General features: G+C 41.5%; 2 protein-coding genes across 4 annotated transcripts in view; one reads left to right on the top strand and one right to left on the bottom strand.

Annotated features, from left to right (window-relative positions):
* The window catches only part of LOC119195887 (histone H2AX), a 207,132-nt gene that overhangs the window by 44,292 nt on the left and 142,892 nt on the right, over positions 1-19,948 (bottom strand). The window lies entirely within an intron of this gene.
* gnao1a (guanine nucleotide binding protein (G protein), alpha activating activity polypeptide O, a) overlaps positions 5,635-19,948 on the top strand; it is a 65,089-nt gene continuing 50,775 nt past the window's right edge. Inside the window, exons 1-2 of one of the 3 annotated variants that reach the window (XM_037451160.2) lie at positions 5,635-6,445; positions 7,046-7,088. In XM_037451160.2, coding sequence (XP_037307057.1) covers positions 6,328-6,445; positions 7,046-7,088 — 161 coding nt within the window. In that variant the 5' untranslated portion in view covers positions 5,635-6,327. The remainder of the gene's footprint in view (positions 6,446-7,045; positions 7,089-19,948) is intronic. The other 2 variants (XM_037451161.2, XM_037451159.2) reach the window with 2 other exon arrangements.

The following is a 19,948-nucleotide window of genomic DNA, read 5'->3' as shown; positions in this document are numbered from 1 at the left end:
CTATGCTTATTTTACCTCTGGTGTCCATTAAATACACAACTTTGAACTGGTCCACTTGTCCTCTCAGTATTCTCTCCTATGGTCCAGCCCAACACCAACGACGGCATTCTCACAGGAATGTCCTCTCGCTGTGTTTCTTTTTGACTTTTACGACAACTATCGCAGTTGTAGATATTAAAGTGAATCAAAAGATATAAAAGTAAGCTGTGCAAGTTTCCTAAAGCGTTACAATAATCACTCCCATCATTTATTATTGTCATCGCCTGTTTACTTGATTGCTTGTCGTCCCTGTCATATTACTCCATGCAGGCTTCCCCCACTTCTTGAAATGTAATCAACTGGGCTCAGTTTTGCCTCAAATAATTGACTCAATATGTCAGTGGTTTGTTTCACAAGCATCAAATCAACAATGACTGACAGTTCTCAATGTAATAAATCAACACGCAGCTAGTTTGGCTGGATGCCTTCGGTCTACCGCTCATCCTTTTTCCATAGATAAAAAATCAAAAAAGATCATTTAAGAAAATTTCCAGACATAAAATGTTCCTCTGCAATGTGTTTTGATTATTTTTTTTACATCTCTCCTGGTACACTTAAACATACAGACATATTATGTATATTCATAGCAACAAAAGAGGCGAATGACATGAATCATCATTCGTTTGCTGTGGGTGTTTAAATGAGAATGTGGATCTTTCAAATCCATTTCAGCAGCGCCTGTAGTTCGACTGTTCCAAATCGGTCTTGTTATCCTCTCTAAATATCTATGAACATTTTCCATGTTTTGGTTTGCAAAAGAAAATTACGACGTGTCAATTAAAATGTATTTGCAACTACTATATCAGTTAATCATATTTTATATGTATTGTTGTTCCTCAAAATAGTATTTGAGTATTTGTTTGGACAGACAGATACAAAACAAACAATAATTACCCAACCCACTCACTAAAGTCCAAGCGTACAAAAGGATTCATTAAATGAGCGTAACCAAAAATATCCATTAACAGCTGTTGTTCGACAGTTAATATAATTGTTCTCCTTTATGTAACCCCAAACAAAACCAGATAGAAATAGTTGCTGTTGTGATGGGCAAAAACAAAACACGTCACACCATCTTCTCCAATGATCCTCTGCTCTTTAAAGACGCATTTGTAATGGACTCAAACTTTCCAAACTGTCCAGACGTATCTCAGGAAGCATGAGTGTTACTTCAGAAGGCCCCGCGACCCCACATCAGTCAGCGCTGAAGTGCTCTGCTTCTGCTTACAGCTGTAATACCTGCCACCCTAAAATGGAAACTTTGATGGAGTCCTTTCCCGTCACCTGGTTACATCAAAGCCAAATGGCCACCCAAGTTGAGGATGAGGGCTACAAATCAAGAAGTGTTCAGCAGCCTCATGTTGAGAACGTGATGTTTTGGCTCAGTCTCATTGGCTGAAGGGGAAAGTGTTTGCTGGACATTCTTGACCTGTACCAAATATTCATCCAGTCCATTGAGTATACCTTAAGCTTTTCATAGGATGAACCAAAACCTGCTAGTGGTGCTAAAATCACCAACCCATGTCCGTCTCATTACAGTTACTTCTGCTAAGATGTATCACATTAACAAATAATACTACCGTTAAAACATTTCCATTCTTCCCTTTGTAGACTCCATTTATTTTCACATTTACTGAACAGTGCTCTGCGTGTATGAGATATCACGTTAAGAGCCTCTTTCTGCCTCCGCAATGCTCACTATCCCATTTTATCCTCGCACCACCTCTTCTTTGGGCCTGTCTATTTTTTTTTCTTTCCATCACATCATACTGACCCTATTTAATCAACCTCTTTACATCTTCAACCACGTTTCTTTGAAAGCCCCAGACCGAGGAGTGCAAATTCTATCCTGACACATCCAGTTAGCCCTGTTTCCCACACTTTGCTTTCTGCAGATAAAACCCATTTCCCTTTCCTTTGATCGGAAGGGCAGTAATGGCGTATTCCCGCTAACCGTAAAGGCACACACCTAAATGAGTGTTTGCCAAGCCCTGGTTACCTTAGTTACAGCTGCTACTCCTATCAAGCTTTTCTCTCCGGCATGGCGGGCCTGAAGTTGAAAATGCTAATGGGGTCATACTCTTAACAATCTTCACCTTGTCGGTAATGACCGGTCGCATATTTCAGACTGAGACAGAAAGCAATCAGCGGAGTGAAAACGGTCGCTTGCGAGTTTATTATGTCGACGTCGCTGACTCGTTTAGAAAATAATCCTGTCTTGAATATGGCCTTGATGGATACATATCATACACAATAACCTGCAAAACGACTGAGGGGAAGATTAACAGTACACCCAAAAAAGATATTGAAGTACAGAGACTGTGTTATTCCTGTGACTGGTATAATGATAAAGTATGATCGGACTGTTTATTTATTCCAGCATCATCTCTGTGTGCCTCCCGTGTCTTTTTGTATCACTGATAGAAGATGGTCCACTTGAAATACCAATGATTGAAAGTTATTAACATACCGTGTTAATCTGTTCCCTGCAGTTTTTCTTGCAGGTAAAATCTTTGGTGACAAGCTTATTTTATTCATTCAATTGTACGGTAATTTTTTCTCCTTCCAAAATGTTTGTAGGTGATTCAGGAGGGTTGCAACGTGCAGCACAACTTGCTGTGCTATTATTAATTTCCCTTTGCAAACAAGGGTTAAACAGGTTAGAATGCAATTGAAATACTGCCTGCTGCCTGCGCAGTTTCTCATCTAATGTGTTTTTCAGCTCTTTGTCTCTAATTATATATTATATTATATATATATATATATATATATCAGTGAATATTGGGCATGCTCCATAAAAAACAATCCACATATATTGTGCAGAAATGGGATGCTTCTGAAATAGCTGCAACATGACTTGCCTTCACTGACTTATACCCAGGTCTCACAAATATTCATTGTTGAAAGTATTTAAATTTGCACACACAATTCAATGCCTAAAATGGGTTGTCAGCTCAGCTAATGCTTTGCCCAGTAGGGTTATTTTTAGACTATTCAAACCTGATGAGGCCGCTGGGACACAGGTAGAAGGCTGAAGTTGTTTGTTTCACCGCTTCTGTTCGGCATCGCTTTTGTAGCTCCATGGATTGCAAAGTCAGTTGGTCCACCCCTATGGTCCATATCCATATATTTTTTTTCCCAGACATTGGAGGGGGGGGGGGGGGGGGGGGGGGTCTCCTGGGGTTTAGAGGAAATGTTTAAAAGATATTGCATAGGTTTCTATGAGGTTTTTCTCTCAATATTCAAGGTCCCTTGTGTATAAATAAACAACAATTCCGTGGTCTAAATTTGCACACAGCATGACACTTCTCTTTCTTCATTGATAACATCTTCATTCATTGATATCCCGATGGGCCCACGTATAATCAAGAGTCAGTTTAATGTATTAGCCTGCTCATAAATACGATTACACTTGTTAAACCTTTTCATGCATCATCATCAGGCATATTAGCATGCAGATGTGACCATTCATCAATACATGAGGTTGTACGTCATGATGATGAAGATGATGATAAAATGGTTGTGTCAGAAAGACCATAACATCCACACCTCTCTGCCATGGACATGTCGTAATGAACTGAAAGGTGAAGTGCTTTTCCTCCAATGTGCTTGGACGGACACAATGGCACAGGATCTACACAGGTTCGTACGTGAACGCTTTTCACTGACGTCTGTCGATGTTTCGAAATAGACTTCCGTTAAAACACACCAGGATGTGGCTACCACACTAGTTAGCAAATGCTTGACTTCCTGTCCCTGTTCACTTTGGCTCTCTGCCAGTTCTTGCAGGTCCTGCAGGCAGGGCTGCGTATGCTCAGCTTGTGTGAGTGTGTTTGTTGGAGATGGCTGTCTTGGGTTTCATAGGTGGGGGCAAATGTGAGCCCGTAAACTCAACCCAACAGTGTCTGAATGGGCTGGAAACCCAAAATATGCAAGTACTAGATATCACTGCTGCAAGGACCAACAGATGATTGTTAATTAAACAAATATTTAATGAATATTCTAGTACAGTTTGCAGTAACATCAAGAAAAAAATATACATATAAAGATGATTATTTTATATATTAGCAAAAAGCACAAACAGTTACACTACAGTTTTGAGTGCCTCAAGAAATGTTTTATGTAAAATACAATTATGGTGATTATATTTGAAGATGATGATTCAAACTCATTTTCGGAGATGACAATGATCTGAGTTAGTATTTAAATGGCTGAATGAATCATTAAACATCGGTCTGCAAGGTGGCCATATAAACAAAGTGTTTTGTTTTGGCCGACAACGAATAACAGAGAAACATATGAACTCCTCTTCCATTAGGTAATAAAGTCTTTGTAAAAGATTAACTGACCTTCAACTATACTAATGTTGCATGCATGCTAACATTTGTCATTCCTTACATCACAAGCCATTATGATGATGCTTTTATCCAAAGCGATTTACAATAAGTGCATTTTAACCATGAGGATACAAACTCAGAAGAACAAGAAACAAGAAAGTGCAATTTTATCAAATGAACCAATTTACAACTTTACAGCTATAGATAACACAGTACAATTTAAGTGCTACAATTTATTAGTGTTTTTAACACAAAGTACAGCTGAAGCTGGTGAAAGAGAAGCTTTTGCAAGAATCATTTCACACAAACCAAAAGCCTCGTCCTCATGGAATGAGGAAACTCAGACACTTCATCCATTAAGTGTGTGCAACAAATGTTATGGTAATGAAAACTAATTTAAATATGCCCTGCCGTACCATATGACCTTGCTGCTAACATGGATAATATGTATGACAAATGAAGAGCTAAACATTTGTGAACATCATGTAAATTAATTCATACCAGTTACAATGATCTTACTTTCAATTGTCCCTTTTCCACAGAAAAAATAAAAATCATAGGCGAATATCATTCCATGAGAGCTCTAAAACAAACAAATGAGTCAACATTTTTGCACTTTGCTTTTGCTTGGAGTAAGGTCTGTGTTTAATACTGGTAGTAAAGGTGCTAACAGAGACTACTAAAAATATGTTCATATTCTAATCCACTTTTAGCATTGGGGTGTCGACTAGAGGTCACGTGACCGTAGTGCGATTCTCTAGTCTTATGTTTGCTTTCTTGACCAATTTTATATATATATATATATATATATATATATATATATATGCAATAGGTGATGCAATCACCTTTCACCTTTAAGATTAACTGTGCAGACTACTACTAATATTTTCAAACAATTGCAAACGAAAAATAAAAAAATGTCCTCCCCTTTAGTGCTATTTACATCTCTGGACTAGCTTGAGCCAGATACCGGATCATAATTTCTGGAAAGAGACATGTTTTCGAGTCTGTCAAATGGAATTTTCTAGCACCCCCCCCCCCCCCCCTCCTCCTCTCCCCTCCTCTCCCTTTGGCTCTGACTGCCTCAGTTACTCGCACACCTGTGACCGCAAGCACCCATTACGTCATAACCTGTGTATGCACAGTTTTGAGGTTAATGGGGGTTTCATTTCTTTAAAATCCCTTATGATGAATCGCAACTACTACAACGCACCAGCAGGCGGCGCCACTTGGATCACGAGCACTCTGCCTCTCTCCCCACTTCTGTTGCTCACTGCTCTGACGTCAGCAACCTGCAGCTCAACGGACGACCTAACGAACGACCGAGCCCCTGCCGGAGCAGTCGAGAGTCAGCCCCAGTCAGAGTCCCCGCCGCCCGCCTCGGAGGAGCCAAACGGAGGAAGAGCGTCCCGGAATCAAACGATGAGAGCGCTGCTCACCGCCGCCAAGTAACGCGCGCACACACACACACAGGCGCGCACACACGCACACACAGGCGCGCACACCCTACCGACGACGAGCGGAGAGGAAGAGCACCGGCACCGTGATTTACCGACTGAAACGACAGCAGAGAGACGGACGGAGCGGCAGCACCGAGGCCCCGCTTGAGAAACGGAACACAACCGCAGGGGGTTGCGTCGAGTTGTATTTGAGCTGCGGACCAAACCGAGAGGATCCTCCATTTAAATGCGTTAACGGTGCCGTACTCCCGGTTTGAGAGAGCACGAGCGAGGGAGCTGCCCTGAGAGACACGGACCGAGGCACCGCAGAGGAGGAAAATAACCGAGACCAGAGGAGGAAAAAAAAAAAAAGAACAAAAAAAGAAGAAAAATATTTGCAACCAGTTTTGGTCCCACGCGCAAGTCTCGTTGAATCCCCATTTTGTTGTAGTTTCCCTCTTTTCCCCGTGGGTCCCGGTACCGGTTAAGCTATCAAGCTGTGTTCTCTAGCCATGGGATGTACTCTGAGCGCAGAGGAGAGGGCGGCTCTGGACCGGAGCAAAGCCATCGAGAAGAACCTCAAGGAGGACGGAGTGACCGCGGCCAAAGACGTCAAACTGCTGCTGCTCGGTAAGACGCTTCGCTCCACACCAAGGTGTGGCCTCCTCTAAACATCAGCATAACGGTGGAAATTGGTTTTATGTACAACATAAACATCCGCTAATTTAAAACCACTGTATTAACCAAAAACAGCCAAAGCGGCGTCGACTTAGATTTCTGCCTTCCAAACCCACCCGGTCCGCTCATTACATCATTAAGGCCACCTGCTATAATGCGCTTTAATCCCTCAAAGATGTGCCAGGTGGGTAAAAGGTGGAGACTACGTCAGTGCACGACCGAGTATTAGGAAGGGGGGCAGAATGCAAGGATTTCATGTGTCATTTAGTTGACTGACTAAATTAACAGATGGATGAAAAAAGCAGGATGCTCGAGGAGAATGGGTGCAGCCACTTTCTCCATCTTTTTTTCTCTCTTCCCATCTCCACCCTATTGCTGCTGTGTGTGTGTGTGTTCACTTAGGATTTTGAGAGGCTGATTCTCCCTTCCTTTCTCGCTCTCCCACCCCCTTCTCTCTGTCACTCCTGTCTCCATCTTTCTCTGTCTCACACAAACACACACATACACCGGCATACACATGTTTACATTGTCTTCTTATCTCTCATCCCTCAGGTGCTGGAGAGTCAGGGAAAAGCACCATCGTCAAACAGATGAAGTAAGTGTCTAATAAGCACGGTTTTGCTGGTGGACAAATTGCATGGAGAGAAAAATACATATAATATTTTTCATATAGATGTACTCTGTAATCTCTGTGTCCAAAAACTCATCCCCATTCCGGTCCAATCGTATTAGAAGTGGCATTTACGGAGATGGTTGCTTTCAGCTTTGCTTCAATTTGAATGGTTTAGATTTGAGGCAAATTTAAGTTGGCACTTCTCACACTAACAAGCTTATTTTTGTAGTCTAGTTATTGTTAGCAATATGCACTAAACAGTAATTTATATATACGGTATTTGTTCAGTGTTCTTATCTATAACCTCACTTTGTGATGGCACTAAATCCTACACAGTTATGTTTAAATTAGTATTTTCTCTTGCAAAAATACAGTCATGATTCAGCTTCTCAATGTGTCTCCATTTCATGAAATTGGCAACTGAATCATTTATTGCTCACAAAAAACCCAGTCTTTTCTCACATAATTTTCCTGTCAACGTCTTGCGGAAATAGTTCTTACGTTATATTAATTTAATTTATCAATTAAACACCTCTGCCTCACTAATTGCAACTTTATTATTGTTTAACCCACATACGAAAAGGCTTCTCTGTTATAACACCATCAGTAGCCATTGGCTGCTGTAGCGTACAGCGCCTTCATGTGAGTACCGTGGCAGGTTCTGTCGAGGCCTACCTACTAACCAGGGGGTGAGTCTCATGTAGCGCTCATAAGACACTACCACGGTGCTCCGGGCTTCACCCCTGTACCTGTGGTACTTAGCATTACGTTTAGGGACTTCATTAACGCTCTCCCTTTCCTCCTATGGCACAATAATGTTTGCGTCATAGTGTTAGTGCTATAGGGAAGTGACTGTGCAGCCATATCATACCTTAATAGCACCTTTTTATTTACTATTTCGCTGGAATAATCCTATATCTACAGGATTTACTCAAGACCCCCCCCCCCCCCCCAACCCCTGTCATTTGATCCATAATCCAGTCGTGACATGAGGATTCTCTTCAGTACCCCTTGCTGCGTCATTTACAGACAGGCGAGTGCGTTTTAGCTGATAACGGTTGTGGTCCTACTCGGACATACGACACAAGGACGTGGTTCAGTGAATCCAGATGAGCCGTTTCTCAGCTGTTGATGGTCATCCAACAACAATGGCCGACAAATGCTCCCAGGGAATTTAATACAAGTAGGCCAATACCTTCACAGCTGAATTCCTTGATTGAATTCTACCATTGGATATCTCACAGTTATGTAACTCTGAGTGACGTAAATGAATGTTCATAATGTTTTGGTCCGTACAGGCAGAAGTTTTACTATGCAAATGTTGTAGATATTATAGAGTGCTATTGTTGGTGAGGTATCCTTTTACAAATCAAGCTTAATGGGACAAACCTGGATGAATACAGGGTTCTAAAAGAAAATAAGCAGTGAAGCATGAGGTTATTACAGATTTACCGTTATTGTTACACCAAATACACATCATAAGATGTGACTACCAATAAATTCATTTTACTGTCTTTCTTTAGGAGAAAGCCAGTGTTTTTTTTCATATGATCTCATACCACGCAACCTCTTTGCAGCCATGTGTCCATATTCCTAAGGGTGCTTTTGCATGAGTTGATGAATTTCCATATCCGTTATGTTATCTTTTGGAGGAAAAGATGGCAGCTTAAACATCTAAACTAATGTGTTAGAATGTTCCTGAGGAGGTGATTCATTACTTGCACTGGCAATCATTCATCAGTAGTGGCGTTGCCTGAAGCTTTTTACCGGGCAGCTTGTGTGCTAACTTGGTGCTGAAGTGCCACCTTTTCAGTCGTCGTCCGAGCCGGAATAACTTCTTGGGTGTTGGCATTTCAGTCCAAACTGTGTTGCAGTAACGGACCTTCCCCTGCCAGGCCCAAACAACAGGGGATTATGCATGCTTAAGATGTTTTTAACTAAAAACTGTGCTTAATGTTGCAACCGTGTCATTTTAGCCCTGAGCACTGCCACGTTTGAACAGTCGAGTCTGATTTTCCCGTAAAGAGAATCCTGATATTATGGAGAGAGAAGCTACTTTTCAAGTGGTGGCCAGCACCCTGTGAGGGAAGCCTTAGCGTTCCTGTTCAGAGACACTCTGCTATTTCCGGAACCGCATCAGAGGAGCAGGAAGCCCTCACTGCCGTTTTCTTTTCTTTTTCCCTTTGAACATCTAGGGTGTATTCAAGTGGCCAATTTTGTGTGTGTGTGTGTGTGTCTGTGAGCTCGCGCAGGGGTTGGATTGGTATTTTTTATGTTTTGAGCTGCCGTGTTGTGGCTGTGAAAGTAAGTGTTTAATTGCCTGCACAAAAAGATCTGTCTATTTTATAAGTTCACTTGGAGAAAGTACATTTCAATGTGCTTTTGAAAGGATTTTGTCTGGGAATACGGTACCAAAACTCCTTTGAAACACACTTTACTGCTTTCCTAGGTGATGCAATCACTGAGTGACAGTGACTCATGGCGAAGCACTAATAATATATCCGAGGTGAGCACAGGTACGTTTGTAGTCTGTATCCTTATGGCTGAAATGCACTTATTGTCTTTGCTTTTGAATAAAAGTCTCAGCGAAATGACCGGTAATGTCATGTAGTCTGTGTGTGAAATATAGTGAACTGAGAGTGGGTTATAGTTTGTGTGTGAGGGATAAAGAGAACTGAGAGTGGGATATAGCTGTGTGTGAACAAATGGTTTGAAAGGTGTGAAGCAACAGGACAGTTTAAGCAACCAAAGGGAACAGTGTTGTGTGTGTGTGTGTCACACCATCTGTTTAAGGTGCCTGTGTGCTTAGACGTGTGCAAAGGTTCTCTCGTTGCCCATCTGGTCAACTGACCTCTCAAGCAGTGTTCAGTGTGTGAGAAAAATCATTTAATGTTGTAGTACTTTCATTACATTGAGCAGAGCCATGGGGGCCATTGCTTGTCGCAGCCACTGTGAAACCTGGGGGAAGAGGTTAAAGGCCTTAGTGCGACCTTCCTTTTCAAAATGCAGTATAAGTTGCCTTCTGGTTTAGGCTCTTGCTCTGTACGATAGTTATCAGCATAGCGGTTTCCATTTTTTTAAACGACAGACTCAGTTGGTTTTTGCTAAAAACTTCATACACTTTGCGTTCAGCTGACTCGTCATGATTGATACGACTTTGTCTGCAAACAAACATGTCGAAAATGGGCTACAATGGAGAGCTCCAAAGTTCACCAAATCACCCGGTGATGTCATCAGGGTGATTTCAACTTGGTGTACTTTCAAAAGTACACACTTCTAACAAGTGTTTGTTACTGACTGGGGCATAGTTTGTAAGACAACACTGAAAAGGATACTATCAGGTTGCATTATGTTTAATGTATGACTCAGACTAGGGTATTGATAAAATGTCCAAAACACCTAAGATTTATCATGTTTGAAATTTTGCCGGCAAATCCCTTAAAATACCATCAACTTGTGTAGCGTAAACTACTACTGAGATCCAGGCCACCTCATATTTAAAGGAGTCGTACCATAAAAACTTCTCGTACTCGATTAAATCTGTTAATGATTGAAAAATAATTCACCTGCAGTTTACAACCTGTGCACAAGTTTACAAACTGTAAACTGCCTGCATCATACCCCCTTATATTCACTGGTGCTGAATAGATAGAGATGGCTTCTGTTGCTCACAAAATAATGTTGAGTCAAAGTTTAACACAAATCATCCCTTCTTTATAAAAGATGCATTTTTCTTTGTTTGTTCATTGTCACCCATTTAACAAGGCAAAGCACTTCCCCAGAATATTTCAAATTAAAAAGCATCTGATTTTCATTCATTCAGTCGGTGGCCTTGTGTGCAACGTACACGCATCACACCCTCTGTCTTACTCCTTTTCCTCATCCCAGGCTTGCTATCACAATGGATGAATGTGTGTTGTGCTGCGCTGACGTGATCCGAGGCGACTGGCCGACGGAGGAACAAACGCTGTCCGTCCCTCACGGCTGCCGAGAGAGATCTCTCTATAACAGGAGATAATTAGGTTAAAGCCTCAGAAGAGCAAAATGAAGGGGGAAGGGAAGGAGGGGGGAAAGAGGTGGTGGTGTTTTGTGCACACAGGCGGAGGGATAAAGGGGGGTGTTATGGATGAAGGAAGTCAGAAAGGGAGTTAAAACGAAGGAAATGTTCTCTACACACAGAGAGAGAGAGAGAGGGGAGTGGTCCATAAGTGGAGAAGATAGGACTTTTTATTGAAGGTGATGAAGTGAGAAAAAAAAGAGTAGAATCACTGGTATAAGCAACCAAAAAAGCAAACTGATTTTTTTCAAATGGTAAAGACACATTGGAGTGTGAAAAAATCAGGATGAGCGAGAGTAAGGGTGAAGGGAGTTGGGTAGATAAGAGGGAGAGAAGCGAAGCCATTTTGTGCCAGAGGGGAGAGAGATTGGCAAGTGAAAGAACATATTCTCACTTATTAGGCGAGCTAGAAGAAGTGGCAAAGGGAGATCGGGGCATGGTTGTCAGGGTGCAAAGAGTACTGCTCCTCTGGACTCTGTTATCCTCGACAATTATTACCCTCCTTCTCCAGCGATGGTTGGAAACAAGGAGAGAAAATCAAGAGCAAAAAAAGAAGGACAAGGGGGGGGCGGCATGTTGGCACCAACTCAAGTGTTGCATGAAGAGACGGTCTGTAACTGGTCATCTGAAAAAGTCTGTCATCCAGATAGTCATCCTTCATTGGTTAAGCATATCATGGGCGTGCTCATTGACGGAATGATTCCATTGGCTGGCTCAGTGAGTTGTGAAATAACTGCAATGAAACACCTCATGATGTGTGTGTGTGTGTGTGTGTGTGTGTGTGTGTTATCACAGAGTGTGTTTTAGTGTTTGATCCCTAATTGCATTTAGTAAATAACAGCATTTGACCGTCATAGACACTTGGTTGGTTTCACACTTTGAACATCAGGTAAATAGAAGTTGAGCTGGTCTTACATTTTTTTTAAACTTTTTTTTTTATTTTAGAGCTCCAATGTCTTGTCGATAAATCAAATGCCACATGACCAGTGCCTGGTAACGGCATAACTATGTCAAAAAAGTTTTAGGAACACCAATCTGCAGGCTGGCTCCCCTAATGTGCCCCCCACCCCCCCAACTCAGACTCTAAAGCCAATTAAGACACTTCAATCTAATTCTGTTGACTCTTTAAACGTGACTCATTTACACTAGTTTTCTGTGGGATGAAACGTGCATCCTTCTTTAATTGTTCTCATAAATGCTACTTTATATTTCTACACACCCCTGAAGTGGAACATACCATTTCTTTACTTGACATGTCTTGCGACACACTGGGCTTTGTGTGTGTGTCCCGTAATTTAGTGATGATGTGAATATATCATTATGTTGCTGGAGGCTATATAAATAGTTTGATGAATTTTACTTTCTCTCTTGTAGAATTTCTCAATTAGTGTGTCAAGTCCATCTTTTGGGTCAGTAACAAGAGAAAACGGACTCAATCTGTAGTAACATCCTGTTTGACGATAAAAAGTTCTGGAAGATGAAACAGAAGTGTGTGTGTGTGTGTGTGTGTGTGTGTGTGTGTGTTTTGTCGGTTCGCACACTAATCAGGGCTTCTAACAAAGGTCTTTTGTGGGAGACTGCGTGCTTGCATTCTTGCTTGTACACATATGTGCAATTGAGTTTGTTTTTTCTTGTTTATGCTGTTTTTGTTAATTATGTAGATACGGTTGTGTTTGTGTCTTAGGCCTGTTTGGCAGATTTCATTTCACTTTGCTCCAATGTGAGACAAAGGAGTCTTGTTACAGTGACCCCCACTCAGCTGATATAAAGTCAGCTGATGGTGAATGTGGCTGAGTTTGTAGCTGTAAGAGTCTTTTTTTATTTGTGTTTATACCACAAGTGTGAAGAGAAATTTGCAAGAATAAAAGCATTTGAATTTCGGGAACCTTGGATGTTTGCACCAAATATTAGGAAATGTTTCAGGGCAACATCTGTAAACATGTTTAAGGGATGTTATGGTAGTTTAAATGTTGGATGGCAAACATTAGTCTCCACTAATAAGACAAACACAAGTGTTTTGCTGCATCTTAGCCAGACCAAAGTCATTTCCCTTGCAGGTTGTTGGAATTCAGGAAGTTTCCGTTGGTTTGTCTCTCCTAGATAACTGGACTACTTGCGTTCGTTGAAAAGTAAGTAATTAATATTGACACTGGGGAAAAGATGAGAACTGAATAATTACAATCAAAGCTTGTATCAGGGGCGACCTGATTAAACCTGTGGTCCCGCTGCTCTGTCTTTCTGCTCGTTCTCATCCCTTCAACAGTGTTGAGGACCCATCCATCTACCAACCACTTAAATTCCCTGTAACATAGCACATGTTGACTTATACAGGCATCGCTATTTATGTTATCAAATGCTCCTAGAGAAACCACTTCCATTAATTGTATCGTCCACTGGAAAAGCAGAATTAGTCACTATATAATTTACATAACTTTATGCATGCCTGCTTTTCTGTAATGCTAACCAAGATTGCAGACTCTGTACATTTTAATGGCCTGTGTGTTCTCTGCATTTCACATGTGATATAGCTATGCATTCCTATCCTTTGAAGTCTACTTGCAACAGAGACTAAAAAGATGTTTGTTGCCAAGGTCTGTCAGTACCGGTAAATTGAAAAAAGCATCAACAAATGGCATAGACTCAATTAAAAGCAGCAGGAAACCACAATAAAAAAATACAAACGGTGCATTGTAGCAATTTAATAAAGAGACCAAAGTTGAAGTACAAAGACAAACATTTATTCTTAAAGGTAGCTTGGAAGAGGAAACAATATAAAGTGCTTTTCTAGTCTTCTGACCACAACAAGCACTTTAGCACTTCATGTCATCATTCACACCCATTCACTGATGACAGGAGCTACCATACACAGGGCCACCTGCCCATTAGTAACTATCCTTCACACACTGTAGTCACAGCTACATGGGCAATGTTGGGGTAAAGTGTCTTTCCCAAGGACACAAGGACCCATGTGTTAGCAGGGCCTGCGATCAAACCGCCAATCTCACCAATCTTTGAATAAGCAATCAAAGATGCCAAGATCCACCCTGAAATGTACCCACTTGACTGATTAAGCACAAAGGTGCGATGGCAGGAGCCAAGGAGCCAAATTTACAGTAACAAAGTAGTTCAATATATGATCAGCAGCTCTATCATCATGGCCAACGATAAGCATACTCAAACTGATGACATGACCAAATATTGACTTCCAATGGGAGTATTAGTGGAGGGGTTCATAATGCTACCACCTGGTTTAAATGAAAACATTTTTACTGTATTTGGCATATACATTTTAAAGCGTGTATCTGTTCCACAAACAGTAACTGGATTGAAGTTTCAATGCAAGGTTTTTGGTGTGATTATTTGTGCAATAGTTTAGCATTGTTAGACATTGTGACACTGCACTCTGGCAACTGGCAAACTAACCTTTGCCAGGTGAGCACTTGTGGGGCAGGTGGTGTGTACAAGTGCGCATATGTTTCCCTGTAGAAATCAGTCAGTGGGGAGGGAGGAAGGGTGCATCACTGGGGTTCTAAATGAATTATTAATTGCTCATGGAAAAGCAAAGGAAGCAGAGAGGAGTTAAAAAGAGAAAACACATCATTAGGAATGAGGGGCGAGAAGGGGTAAAAAAAGATGACAGTGAGTGGAAGAGACTGGAGCAAGTATGATGTTAGGTAAGCAATATAAAGAGAGGGGGGGTCACAGGGATACCGGATCAAAGAGAACTTTGCAGAGGAGGGAAGCAGATGGAAATAACTTGTGACAGTGAAACAGAGCGCTAATGGCAGACAGATTTAATAAGGTCTTCCCATATGTAATATGGAACTGTAATTATTCTTTACTCGAGTCCACCTAGGTTTAAAAGCATGCGTGTGCAGCTCTTAACACCCCCCCTGAAGTGGTGTGAATTAGAGCGGGTCCCTTGGCACAAGAAGTCTCATCATATGAGCAAAACTGGAGCCAGGACTCCTCTCCAACAAAGGATTCATTATTAGACTCAAAAAGTGAACAAGTACCTGTCACAATACCTCTTTTCTGTCCTTTAAAAAAAAAAACATTTTTATAAACCTGCATCAAAAGCTACGCGAGCTCACGCAGCCCGCAAGGCTGTGATTAGTCTGCTAACTACATCCTTTCCAGATTTCCAGTTTCATAGCTTAATTCTGGCACTATTAAAACAAATATTTTTTATGGCGGAATGAAGTCAGCGGAGCTTTACACCCTTGCAAATTTGTTGAATTGCTTTGCAAATAAATGCTTTGTTACTTGTGAAAAACCATTACATGAAAGGATTTGGCTTTTAACAGCTCATATTAGCTCACACAAACACTTTGTACTTTTGAACCATTTGTACTCTGTCAAATTTTAGAACCCATAGTGGCCCGCGATTCAAAAGGTTTGCCCACCCCTGCTACCCCCCCCCCTACCCCTGACCTGTCCTAGGAGGGATATCTAATGGACACCCTAAATACTGAAAGCTAGACTATTATGCAGTTGTAGACACGACAAAGGGGGTCCCTGGGCCTGAAAAGGGAAGAAAATGAGTTTCATCATCATCAGGATTTAACCTCAGGAAACCATCGGTCCTTTTACATTGACAAGTTCACGGGAATCTATTCAACCGATGAGATGGAACACTTTGAACCAAAGTACTAGACCAACAGACCTACTATGGGGGATTTGTAACACAAATGTATAATAGGATGTGTGCTCAGTTACGGAGCGGCTGATACCTCCATTTCACTTTGTACGTATGTCAGTCGGGGAGGGGGCTTTATTCCCACCCCCCTGACCACTCACAAGTAACTCTGTCCGGTAGTGTTGACAGGAGTTTGTCAGGGTGCACTTTGTCACGACTAGGAGCTCTGTTGACAAAGACCACAAACTAAGTGGATGGATGTACAGCATAGTGATAAAAAACCCATCTCACATGGGTGTGTGCGTGTGTTGTGTGTGTATGTGTGTCAGGACAAACAGTGTTGGATAATAGCAGTGCAGAACAGAAATAGATACTTAGTTGTGTAGTTTTGTGGGCTTTGTGTGTTCACATGAGTAGGTGTGAGGATAAAAATATGAGAGTGGGGGATGATGCGGAAGAGGGGAGAGACAGGCATGTTGAAGTACGTGTTTGTGTGTGCGTGTGTGCATGTGTACGTGCACGTGTTTCAAGTCTTGCATTGAGTAAAATGTTGTTGACATTGTTTTTGATTCAAGCAGTTTTTTAGAGATACTGACCGTCTGTATGGCCTTGGTATGTACAGTTTTGGGCATTAGTTAGATACAATGTCAGGGCTGTTTAACGTGCACATGGCAGGAGCCTGAGTCCCTTTTACACAAAGGGAACTACTTTTAAGAACTACGGGATACTTTTGTGTTTTTATAAAAAAAATGAATCTTAATTACAAATTTATGCTTTAGTCAGGAAGTGTAGAAAATTAGGGTCTCCCAAGGAGAAGTTTTGTACCTGACCCCACGAGTTGATGGGGCTGAATTGCCTTAATTGCCGTTAAGCTGGTCAGTCACCTTTGCTTGTTTAGCTCTGTCTGATGCTAATTTCAGCTCAGGCACACATACATTTCCACCCAAATGTTGACCTTGTTTAAAAAAAAACACACACACACAGCCAGAAATTACAAATTTACCTTACACATGTGACATCCTCTGCCCCGAAACCCTCCCATCGGAAAAGAAAAAAATCTATAAAATCAATTCAATAAAAACCTTTTAACAGGGGGTAAAGGGGAAGAAACCTCAGGTAGAACGGCAGAGAAGGGATCCCTCTCCCGGGAGAGACAATCAATGGTAAAGATGTACAATGCCTTAAATTCATGTGGCGGAAAGGACGTGACTTCAGTGGCTGCATGACGTCTGGTAAGAGTGGCTGTTCTCACTTTGCCTCACCATCAAAGGATTAAAACAAAATCCTTGACCAATTAAACAATGACTACCATCCATCCAAGCGTGATTAGTACTTCAACATCAGAGACATTCACGGTTCAATTGACATTCAATGTCATACACATCGTAGCCTTACCCTTTCGAAGAAAATACAATAGTACATTGAAATAGAAAGGGTAAAAAAAGCCTTACATTAGTTATTGTAAAATTACTAACACAATGAAATTTTCCATCACAAAGGCCACGCCTCAATTAGATGGTTTCACATGGACTCAAACAAAAGATGACCTATAACAATGATTTCCAAGTGATTATTGCTTATTGTCATTGCAACACCTGCTTCTATGCCCCCCCCCCCACCCCCCCACATCATGGAATGACTTTGTGGTTAAATTGCCCATATATTTGTCCTACTGTCCATCTGTCTGTCTCTGTTTGAAACTAAACTACGTTCCAGGTCAACATGCATATTGTGCCAAAGCTATGAGAAATTACACACACATACACAGTGACACACGCGGTGCTCTGTCTGCTGACAGAAGGGCTCGGAGAGTGGGTAATGAGAACGGCTCTCATGCATGAAAGCTCACGTCAGCAGACCAGCACCCCCCCTCCCCCTCCCCCTCCACACACACAAGTCCTTGGGTCACAACTTACAACACTTGCTGCAATGCTTCTTTGGTTTTTCCACTTAAGTTCTCTTTTTTTTTGATGCTCTCCAGTGTTTTTTCTTTTGTTCACTCTCCCGAGTTTAATACGCTAACGTTCACTTCCCAGGAAATCAATTCTGCCCTGTCTCTCAACCAAATGTTGACCCTAACTTTTGAACTGCTTAAACATTGTCCATACAAATATATCCTCTCAATATATTACTCTCCCTTGAGAGTTAATTTAATTCCACGTTTGGAAAAACGCCAATTCATATCGCTTGTATTTTAAGTGCTGCCCCTTTGTTCTAAACTGAAACTAGTGGGAATGTCAATGCATTTTATGTCTCACGTTCAAAAGATAGAGATAGCGGTACAACAGTTTTCAGGGGTCTAATTTCTGTTATTTATTCGTTTATCTTATTGATCATAGTTTTGTGCAACTGTGTAGATATATGGCTGCAAATAAGGACTATGCGCGTGCATAAATTAAACATCTGCGAGCAAAAGCTCACCTCGAGAGCAAAAGTCGGTCTCGCGCGAGATATTGGCTCGCTCACAGAATGTGGACTTCCTTGCTCGCGAGGAGAGATCGCGCTCGAAGGTGTTTTCTGCCCGCTCGCTGTTGACAGTAAGGGGGCGGAGCCAGTCACCATGGTATCTCTACATCTAATTAATTACAAACAACAGTCAACTTTACCGAACTATGAAGGAGCCTGTGCATAAATTATCTCATAATTTAAATTGTCCAACAATCAATCCGTATTGAAAGTTTGCAAGATATTCACAGATTCAGACGGTCCACTACGGTTACCGAGAGGTCGCTCTAGTGTGTTGACGTTTTATCTCATTTCCTTTCCCCTTTCTATCCCCTTTCTTTAGTGCAGAAATGGGCTTCTATGGTTCTGTGAATGCATAACTTCAGCCAATCCAAAGACGCGGTTTGTAACCAATTAGATGTAGAGATACCATGGTGACCGTCTGTTCCAGCGCGGCCTCTCGGTGCAAGATGGACCAAAGCATTTGCCAAGAATGTTTTCATTAATCAAGAACGAAAGTTGGAGGTTCAGAGATATTGTTCATATCCACATTAACGTTTGAACAACGTTACCATGGGAGTGAACACTTAATAACGTTTGATTTAGCACGGCCCGATCTAGTGGATGCATAACGCAGCCCCAGTCAAACGTTTTACTGCAGTATCTTCTATTCTATGCGCCTTATAATCCGGTGTGCCCTATATAGGAAAATAGTTATTATTTTAATACCAAGTTTATTTGTATACAGCAGTGAGAGTAGGATGTATGTATGTCCTCACAAAAATACACCATCACCTTGATTATTCGCGGCTGTTGGGGTCCATCAAAAAACATGAGTTGGGCGACTTATCATGATTAAAAAGTAATTACTGGAAATTACTAGGAAAGGCTGAACAATTAAATGTAATTCAAAACTTTATCTTAACGATGTCTGGAATGTAGCTAGCTATTGTATTTGTTTTTTTTCTCATAAAAAATTTGATGTAGACCTGAACGGACCAAGGGCCTGGTCCTTGTACGTGGCTAACTGAGTTAGCCGGATCATTTTCAGAGATGAGATGACGTAGATCAGGCTTTTCGGTTCCCCAAGCAGCTTTGGCTAAATAACCATAGCAACACATCAAAAAACTTGAACCTTTGAGCTGCTGGATTAGTTCACCACTCCCCCGGAGCATTCAGTCTCACACGGTCTCTCACAGTCCCACTGTCTGTCATACTGTTGCCATGGTCATTTGATTCATTTCATTTTCTATGAGGCAAAATCTCAAATTGGCCTCAGAGGGGACATCCTCTGTCCAGAAACCCTCACACACACGAAAAACTCCCCAAAAATGAAAAAGCATTCGATGGGGAGAATAAAGGGAAGAATCCTTTAGAGAGACAGGAGGATCCCTCGCCCAGGATGGGAAGACTGCGATGGATGTACAGAATGAACAACGTAAAAGATGTACAATCACGTTCAATTTCTACGACAGAATTGATTTAAATACACATTATCTCCATACGTGTTCATGATCGTCTCCTGCTCGTCAGCTGAGAAAAAAGACGCTCTTCCTTTGTTTATTTGCCGTTAAATGTTAAAAAATCCTAATTTCAGTGATCAACTCTTCTGCCTTTAACGTAAGACGCGCACGTGCCATTATCCTGATGACTGACATTGAGTTCAAACTAATGAGACGATTAGAGCGCGGATCAGCGTTT

This window comes from Pungitius pungitius, chromosome 6 (assembly GCF_949316345.1).
Source record: "Pungitius pungitius chromosome 6, fPunPun2.1, whole genome shotgun sequence".
NCBI classification, from domain to species: domain Eukaryota; kingdom Metazoa; phylum Chordata; class Actinopteri; order Perciformes; family Gasterosteidae; genus Pungitius; species Pungitius pungitius.
Note: the sequence above shows the minus strand (reverse complement) of the source record. Positions and strands in the feature narration are given on the sequence as shown.